This window comes from Scyliorhinus torazame, chromosome 7, assembly GCF_047496885.1.
Source record: "Scyliorhinus torazame isolate Kashiwa2021f chromosome 7, sScyTor2.1, whole genome shotgun sequence".
Lineage (NCBI taxonomy): Eukaryota > Metazoa > Chordata > Chondrichthyes > Carcharhiniformes > Scyliorhinidae > Scyliorhinus > Scyliorhinus torazame.
Window position 1 is genome coordinate 146,876,324 of NC_092713.1, and position 19,619 is coordinate 146,895,942.

Below are 19,619 nucleotides of genomic sequence, written 5' to 3' on the forward strand. Positions count from 1 at the left end.
GGTAATTAGACAAAGAAAATATCCTGAGGTAGGTGAAGGAGACATAAGAGTGCCGGTGGGAAGGGCCCACCATTAGAATTTACCAAGAGTTGGGGGCAGAACTTTAATAATGAGCAGTGGTGACATTTAATAATGTCACCAGACTCCTAAATGACCCTCTTATGGACTGACCTCATTAACACTACATCCTGTATGCTTCATCCGATGCCATTGCTTATGTAGTTACATTGTATATGTTGTGTTGCCCTATCATGTATTTTCTTTTATTACCTTTTCTTCCCATGTATTTAATGATCTGTTGAGCTGCTCGCAGAAAAATACTTTTCACTGTACCTCGGTACACGTGACAATAAACAAATCCAATCCAATCCAATTAGGCCAAGTTGGCTCTATATGAGAGCAAAGTGAAATTTGGAATAGCGTACCCGGCTCACCTGTAGGTCACACATGGGTGAAGAAACCAGTATTTAAACCGGCCAAAGAAGGCAAATACATTTAGCAAGGATCATGGACTGGGATCATTTGAATGTATTGGGTGGCTTCACCTGTGTGGTGAAGTTTTGGATGTGTGTTTTATTTTGGTTTCACTGGGTTTTCCTGTCGTATTTTGCATATTTCTGTGCTGTCTGTAACCCTGCATTTGAGGTAAATGTTTATTGATGTTTTAAAGCAATTGTTGGGAATGGTTGGCAATGTTGGGGACACGGAAGTCGGTGTGGGGATGGATTGGTATGATGCACAAGATTAAAATTAGGTTTGGGTAGGGGGGTCTGTGTGTGGAACCTTTGAAAATATAACTTGTATTTTCTTCCAGGTGGAGTCACCCTGCTAGCAGAGATGCTAGTTAACAGAAGTGGAGTGGGGGAGAAAGCTGCAGCTGGTTATTTTGGGGTGCTGGGTGGTTGTTTTCTTTGTTTGTTGGGATAACGAGCCTAAGGTGGTTGCGTTTGTTTGGGTAGGGCGAAGGGAGGAGGCGTTGATGGGAGAGGGATGGATAGTTGATTTGGTGTTCGAGGGGTGGAGGGGTTGGAGTGGGGAAGGGGGAGGTGGGGTTGTGGGGGAGGGGTGGGCTGCTAAAGACGTGAAAGTTTCTTTGTTGAGCTATTGCATGGTGGGAGTTGGTGGTGGCCATTTTGGGTGGGCGTGGAATCTGAGTAAGGCACAGTCCTGTTGGATTTCCTTATGAAATCTGGGTGGGGGAGTGGGCAGCTGTAGGCCCCCAACCAGGCTGGTCACATGGAACGTAAGTGGGTTAAATGGGCCAGATAAGAGATTTCAGGTGTTCACGCATTTGAAGAGCTTGAAGGCAGATGTGGTATTCTTACAGGATTAGGGATAAAACAAGTTTGAAGAAAATGTGAGAACAAGTGTTCCATTCTAGTTTTGACACGAGGACAAGGAGAACCAGAGTGGCTTTCTCAGTGGGTAACATCATGATGGAAATGGATAACCTCTGCTATAGGGGCATACATGGAGTTTGATAAGAGCGAGGAGGCCTCACCTTCTGCATTCTAGAAGGCGTTAAAGGCAGTGATTAGGGGGGAACTGATCTCAATTAAGGCTCACAGGGACAACTCGGGGAGGGTGGAGAGACAATGGCTTGTAGAGGTTATTCTGGCTGTGTACCAACAGTACTCGGTTACCCCAAAGGAGGGGTTGTTGACGGAGATGAAGAAGCTCCAGATGCAGTTTGAATGGTATCAACGGGTAAAGTGGTTGGCCAGTTTTGTCATTTGAGAGGGGTGCTCTATGAGCATGGGGAGAAAGCCTGCAGGTTATTAGCTCACCAGTTCAGGCAGCGGGCCTCAAGGATCGGGGGGGGGGGGAGTGGGAGAGGAGTAGTTTCTGATCCAGTAAGAGCAAATGGGGTGTTTGAGAACTTTTACCGGGGTTGTGTAGATCAGAGACTCTGGAGGAGGTCTCAGATATGTTACGATTCTTGGATGGACAGGACTTCCCTGTGGTGGAGAGGGAGAAAGTGCAGGAGCTGGAGGTTCCCCTCAGGCTGGAGGAAATTGTGAAGTACATTTGTCCTATGCAGTCTTGGAAGGCGCCAGGCCTGGACAGATTCCCAGTGGAATTTTGCCGACCACACTGGCATAGGTTTCCATCTTTTTAATCCTGAAGATGGATAAAGATGCAGAGGAGTGTGGGTCATATCGGCCCATATCTCTGTTGAATGCTGACGCAAAGTTGTTGGTGAAGGTGCTCGCTTGGAGGAATGTCTGCCGGGAGGAGTTGCTGAGGATCAGACAGGGTTTCTGAAGGGCCGACAATTGTCAGCCAACTTAAGGAAGTTTTTGATTATGTCGCTCCAATCGGGTTCGGTGCCTGAGACAATAATCTCCATGAATGTGGAGAAAGCATTCGACTGGATAGAATGGGGATATCTTTTTGAGATACTGGGGCAGTAGGTTCAACAAAGAACAAAGAACAAAGAAATGTACAGCACAGGAACAGGCCCTTCGGCCCTCCAAGCCCGTGACAACCATGCTGCCCGACTAAACTACAATCTTCTACGCTTTCTGGGTCCGTATCCCTCTATTCCCATCCTATTCATGTATTTGTCAAGATGCCCCTTAAATGTCACTATCGTCCCTGCTTCCACCACCTCCTCCGGTAGCGAGTTCCAGGCACCCACTACCCTCTGCGTAAAAAAATGTTCATTTCATGGTTCAGATTATTGCAAATGGCCCCCCACTGCGAGCGTTCGTACTAATGCTCAGGGCATTTTCAGCTGACGAGGCAAGGGTGTCCACTTTCCCTATTAGTTTTTGCATTGGCAACTGACCAGATGGCTATCACACTGAGGTCGTCAATTGAGTGGAAGGGTTAATAGAGGGGAGGAATGGAGCATCGAGAGTCCTTTTATGTGGACGATTTACTGTTGTATGTAACAGATCCTCTCCCCAGTGTGGGAAAGATTATGAAATGAAAAATGAAATGAAAATCGCTTATTGTCACAAGTAGGCTTCAAATGAAGTTACTGTGAAAAGCCCCTAGTCACAACATTTCCGGCACCTGTTCGGGGAGGCTGTTACGGGAATTGAACCGTGCTGCTGGTCTGCTTTCAAAGCCAGCGATTTAGCCCTGTGCTAAACAGCCTCTGTATGTTCATACAGGAGGTATGAAGTACACTTGCATCCTTTTCGGGTTCTAAACTGTGGGGAAGATGCAGTTTTCCTGTTGAACCCTCAGGGAAAGAGTGCGGGTGTGGAGAAATTGCCATTTCGGCTGGCCAGATTGAGTTTTAAATATTTGGGAATACAGGTGGTTCATGAGTGGGCATTGCTTAGGAGTATTGATATGCAGAGAGATCTGGGCATACAGGTTCACAGATCACTGAAAGTGGCATCGCGGGTGGATAAGGTAGTCACGAAGGCATACAGCATACTTGCCTTCATCGGTCGGGGCTTTGAGTATAAAAATTGGCAAGTCATGCTGTAGCTGTACAGAACTTTAGTTAGGCCATACTTGGAATATTGCATACAATTCTGGTATGGAGGCTTTGGAGAGAGTACAGAAGTGGTATACTAGGATGTTGCCTGGTCCAGAGGGTATCAGCTATGAGGAGAGGTTGGATAAACTCGGACTGTTTTTACTGGAATGACGGAGATTGAGGGGCGACCTGATAGAAGTTTACAAAAGTATGAGTGGCGTGGACAGAGTGGATAGTCAGAAGCTATTTCCCAGGGTGGAAAAGTCAATTACTAGGGGACATAAGTTTAAGGTGCGAGGGGCAAAGTTTAGAGGAGATATGCGAGGCAACATTTTTACACAGAGGGTGGTGAGTGCCTGGAACACACTGCTGGGGGAGGTGGTGGAAGCAGGTATGATAGCGACGTTTAAGAGGCATATTGACAAATACATGAATAGGATGGGAATAGAGGGATATGGATCCTGAAAGTTCAGGTCTTAGTTTAGACAGGCATCAAGATTGGCGCAAGCTTGGAGGGCTGAAGGGACTGTTCCTGTGCTTTACAATTCTTTGTTCTTTGCCACTTAAGATAAATCAAGCCAGTCTGAGAGAATGGGTGAAGGGGGATTTGAAATGTCCTCCCGTTATCGCTGGCAGGAAGGGTCAAAATGGTGAAAATGACAGTCCTTCCAAAATATATTTGTATTTCAGAATCTTCCAAACGTTTTAACTAAATTATTTTTGGGAAGATTAACAAACTGGTTTTCACCTTTGTATGGGCGGGCAAGACTCCTCAGGTCCGGAAAGCATTTTTACAGAGATATAGGCAGCCAGAAGGGGTTGGCATTGCCTAATTTGATGAATTACTACTGGACAGCAAATATTGAGAAGGCTTGGAAATTGATCATGGAGGAAGGGTCGATTTGAGGGCGGATGGAGGAGGCTTCCTGTACAGGGTCATGTTTGAGGGCATCGGTGATGGCTCCTCCTCCGTTCTCACCGGCCAGGTACTCTACGAGCATAATAGTAACAGTCTCATTCAGAGTTTAGGCAACATTTTAAGCTGGAGTCGATGCCATTAAGGGCGCCGATATGTGGGAACCACAGATTTATCCCAGTGGGAAGTGACTCATCGTACAAGCTCTGGGAACGGGAGGGGGTAGAGAGGTTTAGAAACTTATTCGTAGAGGGTAGGTTTGTGGGGCTGGAGGAACTGGTGGAAAAGTTTCAACTTCCGGGGTTGGAGGGAGTGAGTTCAGGTATTTCCAAGTAATGAACTTTGTGAAAAGGAGCTCTCCACATTTTCTTGGTTGCCACCCCCCTCTCAGATGTATAAGCTGGTGTCTTTGGATGAGATAGGGGAATGGAAGATTTCAGATATCAATGGGCAGTTGATGGAGAGGGAGAGGGCTTCGCTGAAGGAGATAAAGAGAAAATGGGAGGAAGAGTTGGGTGATATATTTGAGTGGAGGTCTAAAGTGAGGCCCTACACAAGGTAAACTCTATCTCCTTGTGTACAAGACTGAGCCTAATCCAATTTAAAGTGGTGCACAGAGTGCACATATCCTGGGTGGAGGACAGATGCGAGCGTTGTTCAAGGGGGCTGGCGAACCACTCCCACATTTTTGATCCTGCCCTAAATTGAAGATGTTCTGGGCTTCCTTTTTTGAGATTACGTCAGTGATTTTGGGGGTAACATTTGCACCATGTCTGTGGGTGGCGATTTTTTGGGTAACGGATAAGTCGGAGATGCAGGAGGGGAACAGGACTGATGAATTGGCCTTTGCTCCCTGAATGTCTGGAGGAGGATGCTGCTAGGGCGACAGGAATCAGAACCATCTCGGGCAACCACTTGGGTAGGAGACCTATTGGAATTTTGGCACCTGGAGAAAATTAAGTACACCAATAGGGGGTAGGAAAAGGGGTTCTATCTGAGGTGGAGGCTGTTGATCTTCTTGTTTTTTTATATTTAGTGTACCCAATTCATTTTTTCCAATCTAGAGTGGCCAATCCACCTACCCTGCACAACTTTGCATTGTGGGGGTAAACACACACAAACACGGGGAGAATGTGCAAACTCCACACGGACAGTGACCCAGGGCCAGGATCGAACCTGGGACCTCGGCGCCGTGAGGCAGCAATGCTAACCACTACGCCACCGTGCTGCCCTTTTGATCTCCTTCTTTAAGAACTGGTAGTTGTCAGCAAATGAGGTGGGGAGGGTGGGGGGGTCTGCATAAAAGAGGGCCATATGGGATGGGTTGGTGGGGTTTTTGTTGTTATAAAAATTGTATAAAGTTGAGTGTTTGTTGTGCATGTTGTAAAATGGAAAACGTCTTGAATAAAAATATTTTTTTAAAAATCAGAATTTGCAAGAACAAAGAAGCCCGTCTCTATCACTGTGCAAAATGCCTATAGAGAAACTAAATCATTCGAGAGAGAGGTCTTGGATTATTCTCCGAATAAGGGTGGTAAGATGTTTCATTTATAATATTCTACCTCGTATTGCAACAATTTTCAGGAATGGTCCAGCTTTTGTTCTGCCTCGCATCATCACTTTTTCAAAATGAAATCTCTGCCTTCATTAGCGAAACAAGTGTGTTTCCCCAGTGTTCAAAACTTTACAGCTCTGTGCCTCCTGCAGCTTTCACTTCCTGCTGCAATCGGTATAACTTCAAAGATAAAGGTTGTTGTCACCTAATCACAACTTGAATTTAGTTTTGGTGATACCGGGATTCCTGGAGCCTGAGCTTGCCTAATTCTCGCTCAGAGGGAGATAAATTGCAACAAGAAAGTTACTGGAGAAGGCAGACATCAACCCAGGCCTGCCAATATACAAAGACGTTACCAATCCACCTGCTGTGCACCTCCCATCACACTAAGATCACAGTGCTAAGGAATAACCAGGGTGGTATAGTGGCACAGTGGTTCGCACTGCTGCCTCACAGCACCACGGACCCGGGTTCAATTCCGACCTCAGGTGACTTGGTGTGGAGTTTGCACATTCTCCCCGTATCAGCATGGGTTCCTTCTACAGTCCAAAGGTAGATTAGCCATGATAAAATTGGCCCTTACTGTGTCCAGGGATGTGCAGGTTAGGTGGGGTTACGGGGATAGGGTGCGGGAGTGGGCGTGGATAGAGTGGGCTTTCAGAGGGTCGGTGTAGAACTGAAGGCCAAATGGACACCTTCCGCACTGTAGGGATTCTATGGGCATGATTTAATGGCCATGTTGTGCCTTAAAAGCAGTTCGACACGGCACAGCATGGCCGATAAAAGCTGTGAGACCCTGCTCCCGGGATCTACCTGGCTCTCAACCCTTCGCGAGATCTAACCTCGTGAGATGTTGCGATGTGAATCCCACCATTGAGGGTGGGAATGCTTTTTAGAAAATCTGCATATTAAAGCGAGACAGCTCGTCTCACTTTAACTTGCAGATTCCCAGGTACCCAAGATGTTGGTATCTATCTCCCTCACCTCAGAGACGTCAGGCGGTGCCATTCAGTACTGGTCTCCACAAACAGGGACCAGACGGAACTGCACTCATGGGGGTCTCCCAGGGGATTGGAGGCCCTCAGGTGCATGTCATTTGGGCAGAGTGGCACCCTGGCACTGCTAGTGCCACCCAGTCACTCTAGTACTACCTGCCTGGCACTCTGGCAGTGCCACCTTCATGCCAGCCTGGCACTGCCAAGGTGCACAGTTGGCACTGACAGTTGGCAGGGTCACTCCCAGGGTGCCATGTTGGCAGGCCAAGGTGTCAGGCTGGCATTTTATGAGCAGATGCAACACTGCGGTGGTGCCCTGTACGGGTGTTGGGGAGTGTGCGTGGGACCGGGGACCTTCCCATTATGCGTTAGGGCTTGGAGGGGGCCAGGGGCCGCTTCAGGAGCCTCGGAGATTGGAATGCCATTTAAAAATGGCACCCTGATCTCTTGCTGCACTGAGGATTTCCGGCGAACGGAGCTCCTCAGCGTCCAAAACAGGGCTATGTGAGGCCTTGGCTGTGTGTTCCCCATTGAGGCCCCTTTATCAAACACAAGTTGCGTTTTATATGTAGCCTTGGGTTTTTCGGTGTACGCTATGGGACTTTGTTCTCATTTGGTTAAATCGAGGCCCCATGGCAGTAGGAATTGAACCAACACACCACCGTTAAAAACCACTTCCTCACTAAAAACCCCAGAGTCCGCCCACTCGGCTTCAAACTGCCCATGCCAACATTGGGCACTCAATCGTTTCCGCACTGACCAAGGCCTTTGTGTAGCAAATCGGCACAAGTGGGACCTTGCAGGTAACCCGTACAGCATCCATGGTGCACCCCAGTCAATGAATCATATAAGTGAAGACTGCCCCGACAGAATTCAGCAGAGGGCACAAAGAGCTCCTTTTATCCACTCCTGAAACTATTGCCTGGCTTGGCGATTACTATACACACTAAAAAATACTATTTGATTGTTCCCCTACTCTCTACATTCTTCAGACTTAGTGACAATGTCCTGCATGATGGGTTGTGGTCTTCCAGTTCGGATTATCAATTCTCAAAAATACAATTTAAAATAATTCATGTATGACAATAGCATGTAATGCTCATTCTCTCTCGGAAGGTAGCTGTTCAGCATTTTTGAGATGCAGTGGTGAAGAAATATGAATTCAAATTTTGAACAATGCTAGATATTCCATCAAAATGTTTCTTTTGGTTGTTCGTAGCATGACTGGATTTTCAAACAATTAAAATTTCTTAACCTGCTACCAATTGAAATTGCACAACCGCTATCTTTAATAGATTGCACAGATCCTCGAGCATACTGGGATATCAAAATATAAGCATGAAACCGTGTGAGAGGGTTTTAAAATTATTTTTTAAATGTCATTGCTTGTATTTTGAGTGGTTAATGAAAACTGATGCGGGGTATTGTGCTTCCCACCTGGAATTTGGAGGTGGTGCTACTCTCATGCGCCTGCTATTCTTGTCCTTTTGAGTGTGACAGAGGTTGCTGCAGTGCAGCTTGTGGTTAGTACACACTGCAGTTGCTGTGCATCGGTGGAGGAAGCGAATGTTTAATGTGGTGGATGGGATTCCAATCAAAGCAGACTTTGTCCTGAATAGTGTCGGGCATCTTGAGTGTTATGGAGGCTGTGCCCATCCAGGCAGATGGAGAGCATTCTATCCCATTCCAGGTTTGTGCATTGCAGGTTGTGGACAGGCTTTGGGGAGCCAGTGGTGAGACACTCTGACTTGCTCTTTTACTCGCAGTATTTATGTGGCCAAACCAATGACATTTCTGAGCAATAAGATGTTTTCTGATGGGGAATTCAGCGATGGCAATGTCAAGGAGAGATGGGTAGGTTTCGCTAGTACTGGACGTTGCCATTGCCAGGCACCAGTGTGGCACGAATGCTAGCTGCTACTGATCAGCACAAGCTGCTTGGAGGCACAGGTTGTTTCATCCTCTGAAAATTGTGAATAAAACTGAACATGCAATCATTCATGAATATCATTTCCCTGATGTGTGATTCCACACATGATAGCTGCCCTGCGGCCAATTCCTTATGTGTGAACTTGATCAGTGAGTGTCATAGAATCATAGAATTTACAGTGCAGAAGGAGGGAGACCATTCTGTCCATTGAGTGTGCACCGGCCCTTGGAAAGAGCACCCCATTTAAGCCCATACTTCCAACTTATCCCGGTAACCCCACCTAACCTGTTTTGGACATTAAGGGCAATTTATCATAGCCAATCCACCTAACCTGCACATCTTTGGATGCGGGTGGAAACCGGAGCACCCGGAGGAAACCCAAGCAGACACGGGGAGATAGTGCAGACTCCGCGCAGACAGTGACCCAAGCCGGGATTCAAACCTGGGGCCCTGGAGCTGTGAAGCAACTGTGCTAACCACTGTGCTATCGTACCACCCACTGTGCTACCATGCTACCCCATGTCTGTTGGTTAAAAAGTGTCTGTTGGTTAAAATCATAGCAATTATATCATACAAGGATTCTTTTTTAAAATTCATGTATGGAATGTGGGCGTCGCTGGTTAGGCCAGCATTTATTGCCCATCCCTAGTTGCCTTTCAGAAGATCGTGGTGAGTTGCCTTCTTGAATCACCGCAGCCCTTGTGATGCATGTACACTCACTGTGCTGTTAGAGATGGAGTTCCAGGATGTTTCCCCAGCAACAGTGAAGGAACGGTGATATATTTCCAAGTCAGGGTGGTAACTTGGAGGGGGGCCTCCAGGTAGTGGGGTTCCCAGGTATCTGGACGTTCCCAGCATATTGCTGTGGACCTGGAGTCACGTGTAGGGAAGACCAGATAAGGATGGCAGATTTCCTTTCCTGAGTTACATTCACACCACACAAGTAGCAGGCAATGAGCATCTCCTACAAAAGAGGATCTAACCACCGCCCCATGTTATGTTATGGGTTTGGAAAATGCTGTCGAAGAAACCTTGGTGAGTTACTGCAGTGCATCTTGTAGATGGTACACATGGCTGCCACTGTTCGTCGGTGGTGGAGGATTTGATTGCTTGTGGAATCAGGAGCAATCAAGCGGGCTGCTTTGTCCTGGATGGTGTTGAGCTTCTTGAGTGTTGTTGGAGCTGCACTCATCCAGGCAAGTGGAGAGTATTCTATTACACTCCTGACTTGTGCCTTGTAAATGGTGGACAGGGTTTTGGGGGGTCAGGAGGTGAGTTGGTCGCTATTGGATTCCTAGCCTTTGACCTGCCCTGGTAGTCACAATATTAATATGGTTAGTTCAGTTTCTGATGAATGGTAACCCCCCCAGGACGTTGATTGTGGGGGATTCAGCGATGGTAATGCCATTGATTGCCAAGGGGCGGTGGTTAGATCCTCTTTTGTAGGAGATGCTCATTGCCTGCTACTTGTGTGGTGTGAATGTAACTCAGGAAAGGAAATCTGCCATCCTTATCTGGTCTTCCCTACACGTGACTCCAGGTTTTCAGCAATTAATTGCCCTCTGAAATGGCACAGCAAGCAATTAGGAGTGGGTAATTTGCATGGAGTAACTGGGGCACAGAGAGGTAAGAAATTCCCCCCTTTTATGGGTTCCGTTGGAATCCTCACATCAGGCTGAAGTATGCAGGTTGTCCGATGGGCCCCTGGGCAGCAGCTCTTTTTTCTTTGCCTGTATTTCCCCTTAGCCCCATATTTAGTGTGGTAATTCTCAGGACTGTGCTGCTGAGATTGGAGAAGGAGTGAAGTGACCAGTCCAACAGCAAAAATATTCAAGAAACTCAGCACCATCCAAGACAAAGCAAACCATTTGACTGGCACCCAATCCATCACTTTTGATATCCACTCCCTCCACCACTGACACACAGTATCAGCAGTGTGTACCATCTACGAGATGCATTATGGCAACTCACCAAGACTCCTTTGACAGCACCTTCCAAACCTATGACCTCTATCACCTAGAACGACAAGGGCAGTGGATGTCGGGGGACACCACTCCATAGAAGTACCCCTTCCAGGCCGCACATTATCATGACCTGGAACTGTATCAACTTTCCTTCGTTGGGTCAAAATCCTCGAGTTCCCTTTCCAACAACACTGAGGGTTTTCCAACAACACATGGACCGCAATGCCACAAGAAGGCAGCTTGCCGCTACCTTCTCAATGGAAAACAAGGACGGACAACAAATCCTGGCCGATATCCCATGAACAAACAAAAAAATAAAGCAATAAAACCCAAAGAGATTTATTCTTAATTGAGCTCTGAAATGCCCCTGAACTTTTTTGGCTTTTGTTGTGCCAGTACTTGGCTCAAACTCTTTAGGATGTCCATTCCTGACAGCAGCCTTAGTACCAGGAAGGAAGCCCTGTTGGAATTGTCATCACAATTAAACATAGTTCACAGATGTGAGGGTGACATCCTGTGCATGGTTCACATAGTGATGTCTGTTCATGCATCTTTGTCCTTCCCAAATGAATTGTGACAATATATATATACCCTTTAAAAGTGCTTTGTGCTTTCTGACCACATAAATCATTCTCCTTGCCGACAATTAACATCAAGGTTGACTTGACATTTCAATGAAATCAGCAGGGCACTACTATCTTATTGCCTCAAAATCACTTCTTGAACTAAGCCAAAATAATAACAAGGATGTGGAATTTAACCTATGTTCAATTGCCTTGAAAGTAATTGCATCAGCTGTACAGTTCATAATTTCCTTCATGACTCTTGCGTGTGCCAGAGGTATTTTGTCTTCCTCACTCGTTGCTTTCTCTCTGTGCTTTTTTGATTAAATCTGGCAAAAAGCTATTTTAAATATTACTGAAATATAACAATCAAAAAATAAGCCTAGTATACTGAGGAATATCCTCTCTTCCATAAATGTACTGAAAACACTTGGCAATTAATTTTAGATTGGATATTTATGTTTTATACATAATATAAAAAGTGGTGTATTTACAATGTTCAAACACTCTTGGAACATATTAACAAGCCATTTAAGTAATTAATTGCCCCATACGGCCACTGTCAGCATCCATTTCTTTCCTGAGGCAATTTCTCCCAACTGGATGCCAGGCAGTCATGTTTGTGATAGTAAAGGCAGCAACAGAAGCCAATTCCATTCATTTGTGTTATGTGATTTTAATTCCATGGGCAAGATTTCCCCCCCATTGTCTACAAATAGGTAATGATGTGTCGTGATGGTGATCCCCAAATCTCCGTTCAGATAGCAGTATTTTTATGGAGCAAGAGAACAAAGAATGAAGAACAATACAGCACAGGAACAGGCCTTTCGGCCCTCCAAGCCTGCGCCGATCACGTGTCCTATCTAGACCAACCGCCTGTATCCTTCTATACCCCTTCTGTTCATGTGCCCATCCAGATAAGTCTTAAAGGTTGCAAACGTTTTTGCCAACCACCTCACTTGGCAGTGCATTCCAGGCCACCACCACCCTCTGTGATTAAAACTTCCCCCGCACATCTCCACTGAACCTTTCCCCCCTCACCTTGAACTTGTGCCCCCTTGTAATTGTCATTTCCGTCCTAGGAAAAAGCCTCCAACTGTTCACCCTATCTATACCCCTAATAATTTTATAAGCTCCTATCAGGTTGCCCCTCAGCCTCCGTCTCTCGAAGGAGAACAATCCCAGTTTATTCAATCTCTCCTCATAGCTAATATCCTCCATGCCAGGCAATATCCTGGTAAACCTTTTCTGTACTCTCTCCAAAACCTCCACGTCCTTCTGGTAGTGCGGTGACCAAAATTGGACACAGTATTCCAAATGTGGAATAACCAACGTTCTATATAACTGTAACATAACTTTCAAGCTTTTATATTCAATACCCCATCCTATGAAGGCAAGCATGCCATATGCTTTCTTTACCACCATTTCCACCTGTGCTACCAGTTTTAAGGCTATGTGGACCTGCACACCCAGATCTCTCTGTGTCTCTATGCTCCTGATGTTTCTGCCATTTATTTTCTTGCTCCCACCTGAATTGGATCTACCAAAATCTACCTTGCATTTGGCCAGGTTAAATTCCATCTGCCATTTCTCTGCCCAATTTTGCAGCCTATCTATATCCTGTTGTATTCTCTGACACTCTTCCTCGCTATCCGCAACTACTGCAATCTTAATATCATCCGCAAACTTGCTAATCCGATCCGCTACGTTTTTTTCTGCCAAGTCATTCATATATATTACAAAGAGTAGAGGTCCCAGTTCTGATCCCTGCGGAACACCACTAGTTACAGACCTCCATTCGGAAAAACATCCTTCCACTGCTACCCTCTGTCTTCTCCTATGGCCCAGCCAGTTCTGAATCCATCCAGCTAGTTCACCCCGACCCCATGTGATTTAATCTTTTGCACCAGCCTGCCATGATGGACCTGATCAAATGCTTTACTAAAGTACACGTAGCCAACATCCATAGCCTTCCCTCATCAATCACTTTTGTCACCTCCTCAAAAATTTCAATTAAATTAGTGAGACATGACCTCCCTCTTACAAAACCATGCTGCCTGTCGCTAATAAGACCATTCTCTTCCAAATGTACATAGATCCTATCTCGGAGAATCTTTTCCAACAACTTCACTATCACTGACGTCAAGCTCAGCAGCCTATAATTACCCGGATTATCCTTGCAGCCCTTCTTAAATAATGGTACAACATTGGCTATCCTCCAATCCTCTGGGATCTCACCTGTAGCCAACGAGGACACAAAGATTTCTGTTAGAGGCCCAGCGATTTCATCTCTTGTCTCCCTCAGTAATTTGTGAAAGATGCCATCTGGCCCTGGGGATTTGTCTACCTTAATGCTTTTTAACACACCTAACACTTCCTTCCTCGTAATAACAACCTGTTCTAAAGTGTTTCCATATCCATCCGAGACACCACCAATCAACGTGTCCCTCTCCTTTGTGAATACCGATGCAAAATACTCATTAAGGACCTCAGCTATTTCCTCTGGTTCTACACATAATTACCCTCCTTTGTCCCTGAGTGGACCAACCCTTTCTCCAGCTACCCTCTTGTTCCTAATATACATATAAAATGCCTTGGGATTCTCCTTAATCCTATCTGCCAATGACATTTCTTGACTCTTTTTTGCCCTCCTAACTCTCTGCTTGAGCTCTTTTCTACTTTCCTTCTATTCCCCAAGTGCTTCATCTGTTTTTAGTTGCCTGTACCTCACATATGCATTTTTTTTCTTTTTGACAAGATTCTCAATTTCCCTGGTCATACATGGTTCCCGAATCCTGCCTTTCCTGTCCTTCCTTTTTATCAGCACATGCCTGTCCTGCACTCCCATCAACTGTTCCTTAAAAGACTCCCACATGCCAAATGTTGATTTACCCTCAAATAGCCTCTCCCAAACACCAGCCTCCAAATCCTGCCTAATCTGGTTGTAGTTAGCCTTGGTTCAATTTAGCACCTGAACCCTAGGACAAAACTCATCCTTTTCCATGAGTATCCAAAAGCTTACGGAATTATGGTCACTGTTCACCACATGTTCTCCCACTGCAACTTTGATGAATGGCCAGGATTGTTCCCCCTCCGAGGTCCAGAATAGCCCCCTCTCTACTTGGACTATCCACATATTTGTTCCAAAAAACCTTCTTGGACACACTTAACAAATTCCTCACCAACCAAACCCCTAGCCCGAAGGGATTTCCAATCAATATGAAGGATTCCATTTGATTTGAATATGACAGCAATTCTTTCCAATTCTGGAAGGCAATTTATGTAGCTTTCCCTTTCTATAACACTTTAACCATTTAAGAAAACATATGAAAGAGCGAAAGCGGTTGAGTCATTTGTACCTTTCCAGTCCACTTGTGCCACAAATTATTTGGGCCCCCATCAGAGAAGCCAGATGTGCGGAGGGGGTGATCCACCTCAACCTCCTCCAGAGAGCCCCAGCATCACAGATGCCAGTCTTCTGCCAATCATATTCACTCCATGAGATACCAAGAAGCAGCTAAAAGCACTGGGACTGCAAAGGCTAAAGGCATTGACAATTTTTCAGCACTAGTACTCAAGACTTGTGCTCCAGAACTACCCTTACTCCGAGCCAAGTTGTTGCAGTGCAACTGCAAGAATGGCAACCAGCTGGCAATGTGGTCAATTGCCCAGGTATATTATGTCCATAAAAAGAACATTAGAATATACAAAATAGATGCAGGAGGAGGCCATTTGGCCCCTTGAGCATCCTCCAACATACAATAGAATCATGGCTGATCCTCCACCTTATCATCACATTCCAGTCCACTTAATTCCGTGAGAAAACAAGGAATAAGTTTTTGCTTCTGAAGTGGGTGCACAGAGCCAAGGAGTTTCTGAACGCCCCCAGTCAAATGTTCCGCAAAGGGTTTGATCGCCTTCCTGCAGTGGGGAAGCTGGTGCAGGATAGAGTTGGGCCTGCCACATGTAGATGCGGAGGCGAGGAGGGAGCGGGAAAAATTGGTGGACGATATTGTAGAGGTAGATGGCAGATATGTGAGCAGTCCATCCCCAGAATTACTAGCAGATAGGAAAAAACTGCAAATGCAATTCAATTTTATCTCCATAAATAGGGCGGTGTGACAGTTGAGGCGAACTGAAGGGGTAATGTATGAGTATGGGGAGAAGGTCAGTCGGCTCCTGGCATATCAACTGAGGAAACGAGAGACAGAGAAGGGGATTGTCCAGATTAGGGTGCGGATGAACTGGTTTCGGCTCAGGATAAGGTGAGTGGGGAATTTAGGGCCTTCTACGAGGAGTTATACAAGTCCAGACCACCTTGGGTTGAGAGGGTATGGTGGAATTCTGGGGGAGTTGGAGTTTCCCAAGGTGGGGGACGTGTTGTGGGAGGAACGAGATGCTCCGTTGTGAGTTGAAGGAGATCAAGGAGTTGCTGAAGTTGATGCAGACGGGGAAGGCACCAGGGCCCGATGGGTTCCTGATGGAATTTTATAAGAAATTCGTAGATTGGCTGAACCCTCTGTTGTTGGGGATAATCAGGGATTCTTTTGAGCGAGGTGCCTTGCCACAATCCCGAGGCCAGACATTGATTTCTCTGCTCCTCAAGAAAGACAAAGACCGCATCGACTGCACGTCATATTGTCCGATCTTCCTGTTAAATGTGGAAGTTAAAGGGCAGCACGGTGGCGCCGAGGTTCCCAGGTTCGATCCCGGCTCTGGGTCACTGTCCGTATGGAGTTTGTACATTCTCCCCGTGTTTGCATGGGTTTCGCCCCCACAACCCAAAAAGATGTGCAGGATAGGTGATTGGCCACACGAAATTGCCCCTTAATTGGAAAAAATGAATTGGATACTCTAGTTTTATAAAACACAATGTGGAAGTGAAACGTCGAGCGAAAGTGTTGGCATTAAGACTGGAGCCCCATCTCTCAGAGGTATGTGGGGAAAGACCATGCGTGATTTGTAATGGAGCAGAGGTTCACGGAAAATGTGAGACGGTTGTTGAATGTGGTTCTTTCCCCTGGGGAAGGTCTGGTTCCAGAGATCCTTGTTTCGCTTGATGCAGAGAAAGCGTTCGACCGAGTAGAGTGGGACGACCTGTTTGTGATACGAAAGAAATTTGGATTTGGTCCAGGCTTCGTAATCTGGGTGCGTCTGTTGTATGCGGCCCCATTTGCCAGTATTTGTTTGACCAAAGTGACTTCTGAGCTTTTGGGGCTTTACCGGGGTACTAGACAGGGATTCCGAAGTCCCCTTTGTTATTTGTGTTGGCAACAGATCCACTAGCCATGGCGCTGAGGACTTCAAAAACATGAAAGGAATAGTTAGAGGAGGGGTGGAGCATAGGGTCTTGCTATAAGCCGACAACTTGCTGTTACATGTTCGTGATCCAGAGGAGTCAATGGGAAACACTATAGGGATCTAACAGTGTTGTGAGGCCATTTCTGGCTATAAGCTAAATATAGGAAAGAGCGAATACTTTGTGGTTGGGGCACCAGGGCGGAGAGTGGGGCTTAGGGGGTTATTGTTCCGGTCAGCGGGAAGTAATTTTCCAGATAGCAAAGGACTGAAGGAAACTCCGGAGGTTGAGCTGTACAAACCTGGTGGGGAAGGTCAATCATAGAATCATAAAGTCCCTGCAGCGCAGAAGGAGGCGAATCGACCCATCAGGTTTGCACTGACCCTCTGATAGAGCACTCCACCCAACCCCATTTCCCTGCCTCTTATTCCAATAACCCCTTAACATAACCTGCACAACCCCAGACACTAAGGGGCTATTTAGCATGGCCAATCCACTTAGCCTGCACATCTTTGGACTGTGAGAGGAAACCGGAGCATCCAGGGGGAGAAAGTGCAAACGCCACACAGTCACCCGAGGCCGGAATTGAACCCGGGTCCCTGGTGCTGTGAGGCAGCAGTGTTAACCACTGTACCATCGTGCCGCTTTCAAGACATGAATGCAAACCTTCAAAGATGGGACGGTCTCCCGCTAAGCCTGGCGGGCCAAGTACAATCAGTTAAGATGAATATCTTGCTGAGATTTTAATTTTTATTCAAGTGCCTCCCATTATTCTTGTCTGAGGCCTTTTTCAGAGAGATTGACCGGCTTGTGACTGGGTTTATTTGGGTGGGTAAGGGCCCAAGGATCAGGAATGGTGCTTTAGAGGGAGAGAAAAAAGGGGACTTGTCCTTGTCAAACTTTCAACGTTACTATTGGCGGCTAATGCTGAAAAAGTGCTGGAGTGGTGTAGAGGCCCGGAGGTGCTGTTGGTCCGGGTGGAAAGGGAGGTGTAAGCTTGAGGGTGTTGGTAACAGCTTTGCTCCCGTTGGTGCCGAAGAAACACTTGACTAACCCGGTGGTTTTGGCGATGCTAAATATTCGGAGACAGTTCCATCTACATTTCAATTTGAAGGCTGCCTCAACGCTATCTCTCCCCTGTGCAAACCAGTTATTCAAGCCTGCTAGGCTGGATGCGAGATTCAGGGAGTGAAAGCAGAAGCGATTGGAGAAGGTGGGAGATTTATTTTTGGAAGGTCAGTTCGCTGGTCTGGGGTAGATGAAGGAGAAATATGTGCTTATAGATGCTGATGGGTGCAGGTATCTCCAGGTTCGTAGCTGTCTTAAAAAGTATTTTCCAGCCTTCCAGATGAGCAGCCAGTGGGGGAGGAGATGGGCTCGGTTGAGGGAGTGAAGGCAAAGTGGGCAGGAGAGCTGGAGCTAATTTTGAAGGACGATGTTTGGAGTGAAGCCCTGAGGAGGGTGAACGTGATCTCATCCTGTGCAAGTCTGAGTGTCATTCAGCCAAATTTAGTGTTTTGAGCAAACCTCACAAAGGTTAGAATGAGACGGTTCTTCGATGGGGCGGAGGATAGATGCAATCGGTGTTCAAGGGGGCCGGCACACCATGCGCACATGTTCTGGTCGTGCTCAACACTGGTGGGCTTCTGAAGGTCCTTTTTTGAGATCATGTCAGCAATCCTGAACTTTGGGTTGGAGCCTTGCCCACTGGTTGTGATGTTTGGAGTTTCAAATGTGTCGGAGCTCGGGCCTGGGGCAGGGGCAGACGTTCTGGCCTCTGCCTCACTCGTGGCAAAGAGACAATCCTCTTAGGCTGGACGTCGACTGCCAAGCGCCTCGCTGTGTTGGATGACCTGCTGGAATTCTTGCACCTCGAGAAGGTCAAAATCACCATGAGAAGGTCAGTGAAGGGTTTTACCATAGCTCGTGGTCGTTTACCATGTATTTTAAAGAGTTGGTGTGTTAGCTGTTTGGGGAGTGGGATAGCGTGGTTGGGGGGGGGGGGCAATTTATATTGTTGTGGGGTGGGGGGTGCGATTAAGTTTATTATAAGCTATTGTTTGCTTTTTGCAAACTTTTATCAAAATTGTTAACATTTCAATATTTCAATAAAATTATTTTTTTTAAAAGAGTTGGGCCCGTCACCCACAGACGCAAATTGAAGGTGACCACATTTTAAAGAGTAGGTTGTTTAAGTAACTCGGCAGTTTGATTGTTCTACATATCGTGTACAACCTTCAAGTGCACTTGTGTCTCCTCTAAAAATTGAGAATTGTGGAATAAGGATCTTGCTCCAGTGAAAATGGGGTCCGTCTGAACACTGAGCTCAAAGATACTGCTAAGTTTGAATTTCCATCATGTGTGAACCATCCATTCTGCTCCTGCCAAAATAGGATTTGTCAGAAATGAGGGGGATCTTGGTTCCACCCATCATTATTAAAAGAACATGGACTCCCAATGACCTCCCAAAATGGTAATTGATTCCAAGACTGTCATTGACAATGTAACTAATAAAAGATTGTCTCAGTGTATCTTACTCATCACTTACACCAGACTATTGGGCATATTACAGAAACTGCATGCACAAGATACCAGTCAAAAATGTTGCTTCCTAATAAGTGGGCAGCATGGTGCTTAGCACTGTTGCTTCACCGCTCCAGATACCCAGGTTTGATTCCAGGCTTGGGTCACTGTTGATGCAGAGTTTGCACGTTTTTCCCGTGTCTGCGTGGGTTTCCTCCGGGCGCTCCAGTTTCCTCTCACAAGTTCCAAAAGATGTGCTTGTTAGGCGAATTGGACATTCTGAATTCTCCCTCAGTGCACCTGAATAGGCGCTGGAGTGTGGCGACTAGGGGATTTTTTCAGTAACTTCATTGCAGTGATAATGTAAGTCTACTTGTGGCACTAATAAAGATATTATAAGTCCACTTCTTATGATGTAATGGGGAGCATGAGCTA

General features: G+C 46.3%; 1 protein-coding gene across 4 annotated transcripts in view; it reads left to right on the forward strand.

The window, feature by feature from the left end:
• astn1 (astrotactin 1) overlaps positions 1 to 19,619 on the forward strand; it is a 4,064,875-nt gene that overhangs the window by 1,445,721 nt on the left and 2,599,535 nt on the right. For 2 of the 4 annotated variants that reach the window (XM_072511608.1, XM_072511609.1), the window contains exon 4: positions 5,785 to 5,889. The exons of the other annotated variants lie outside the window; for them this stretch is intronic. In XM_072511608.1, the coding sequence (XP_072367709.1) occupies positions 5,785 to 5,889 (105 nt within the window). The remainder of the gene's footprint in view (positions 1 to 5,784; positions 5,890 to 19,619) is intronic. 4 annotated transcript variants of the gene reach the window in all.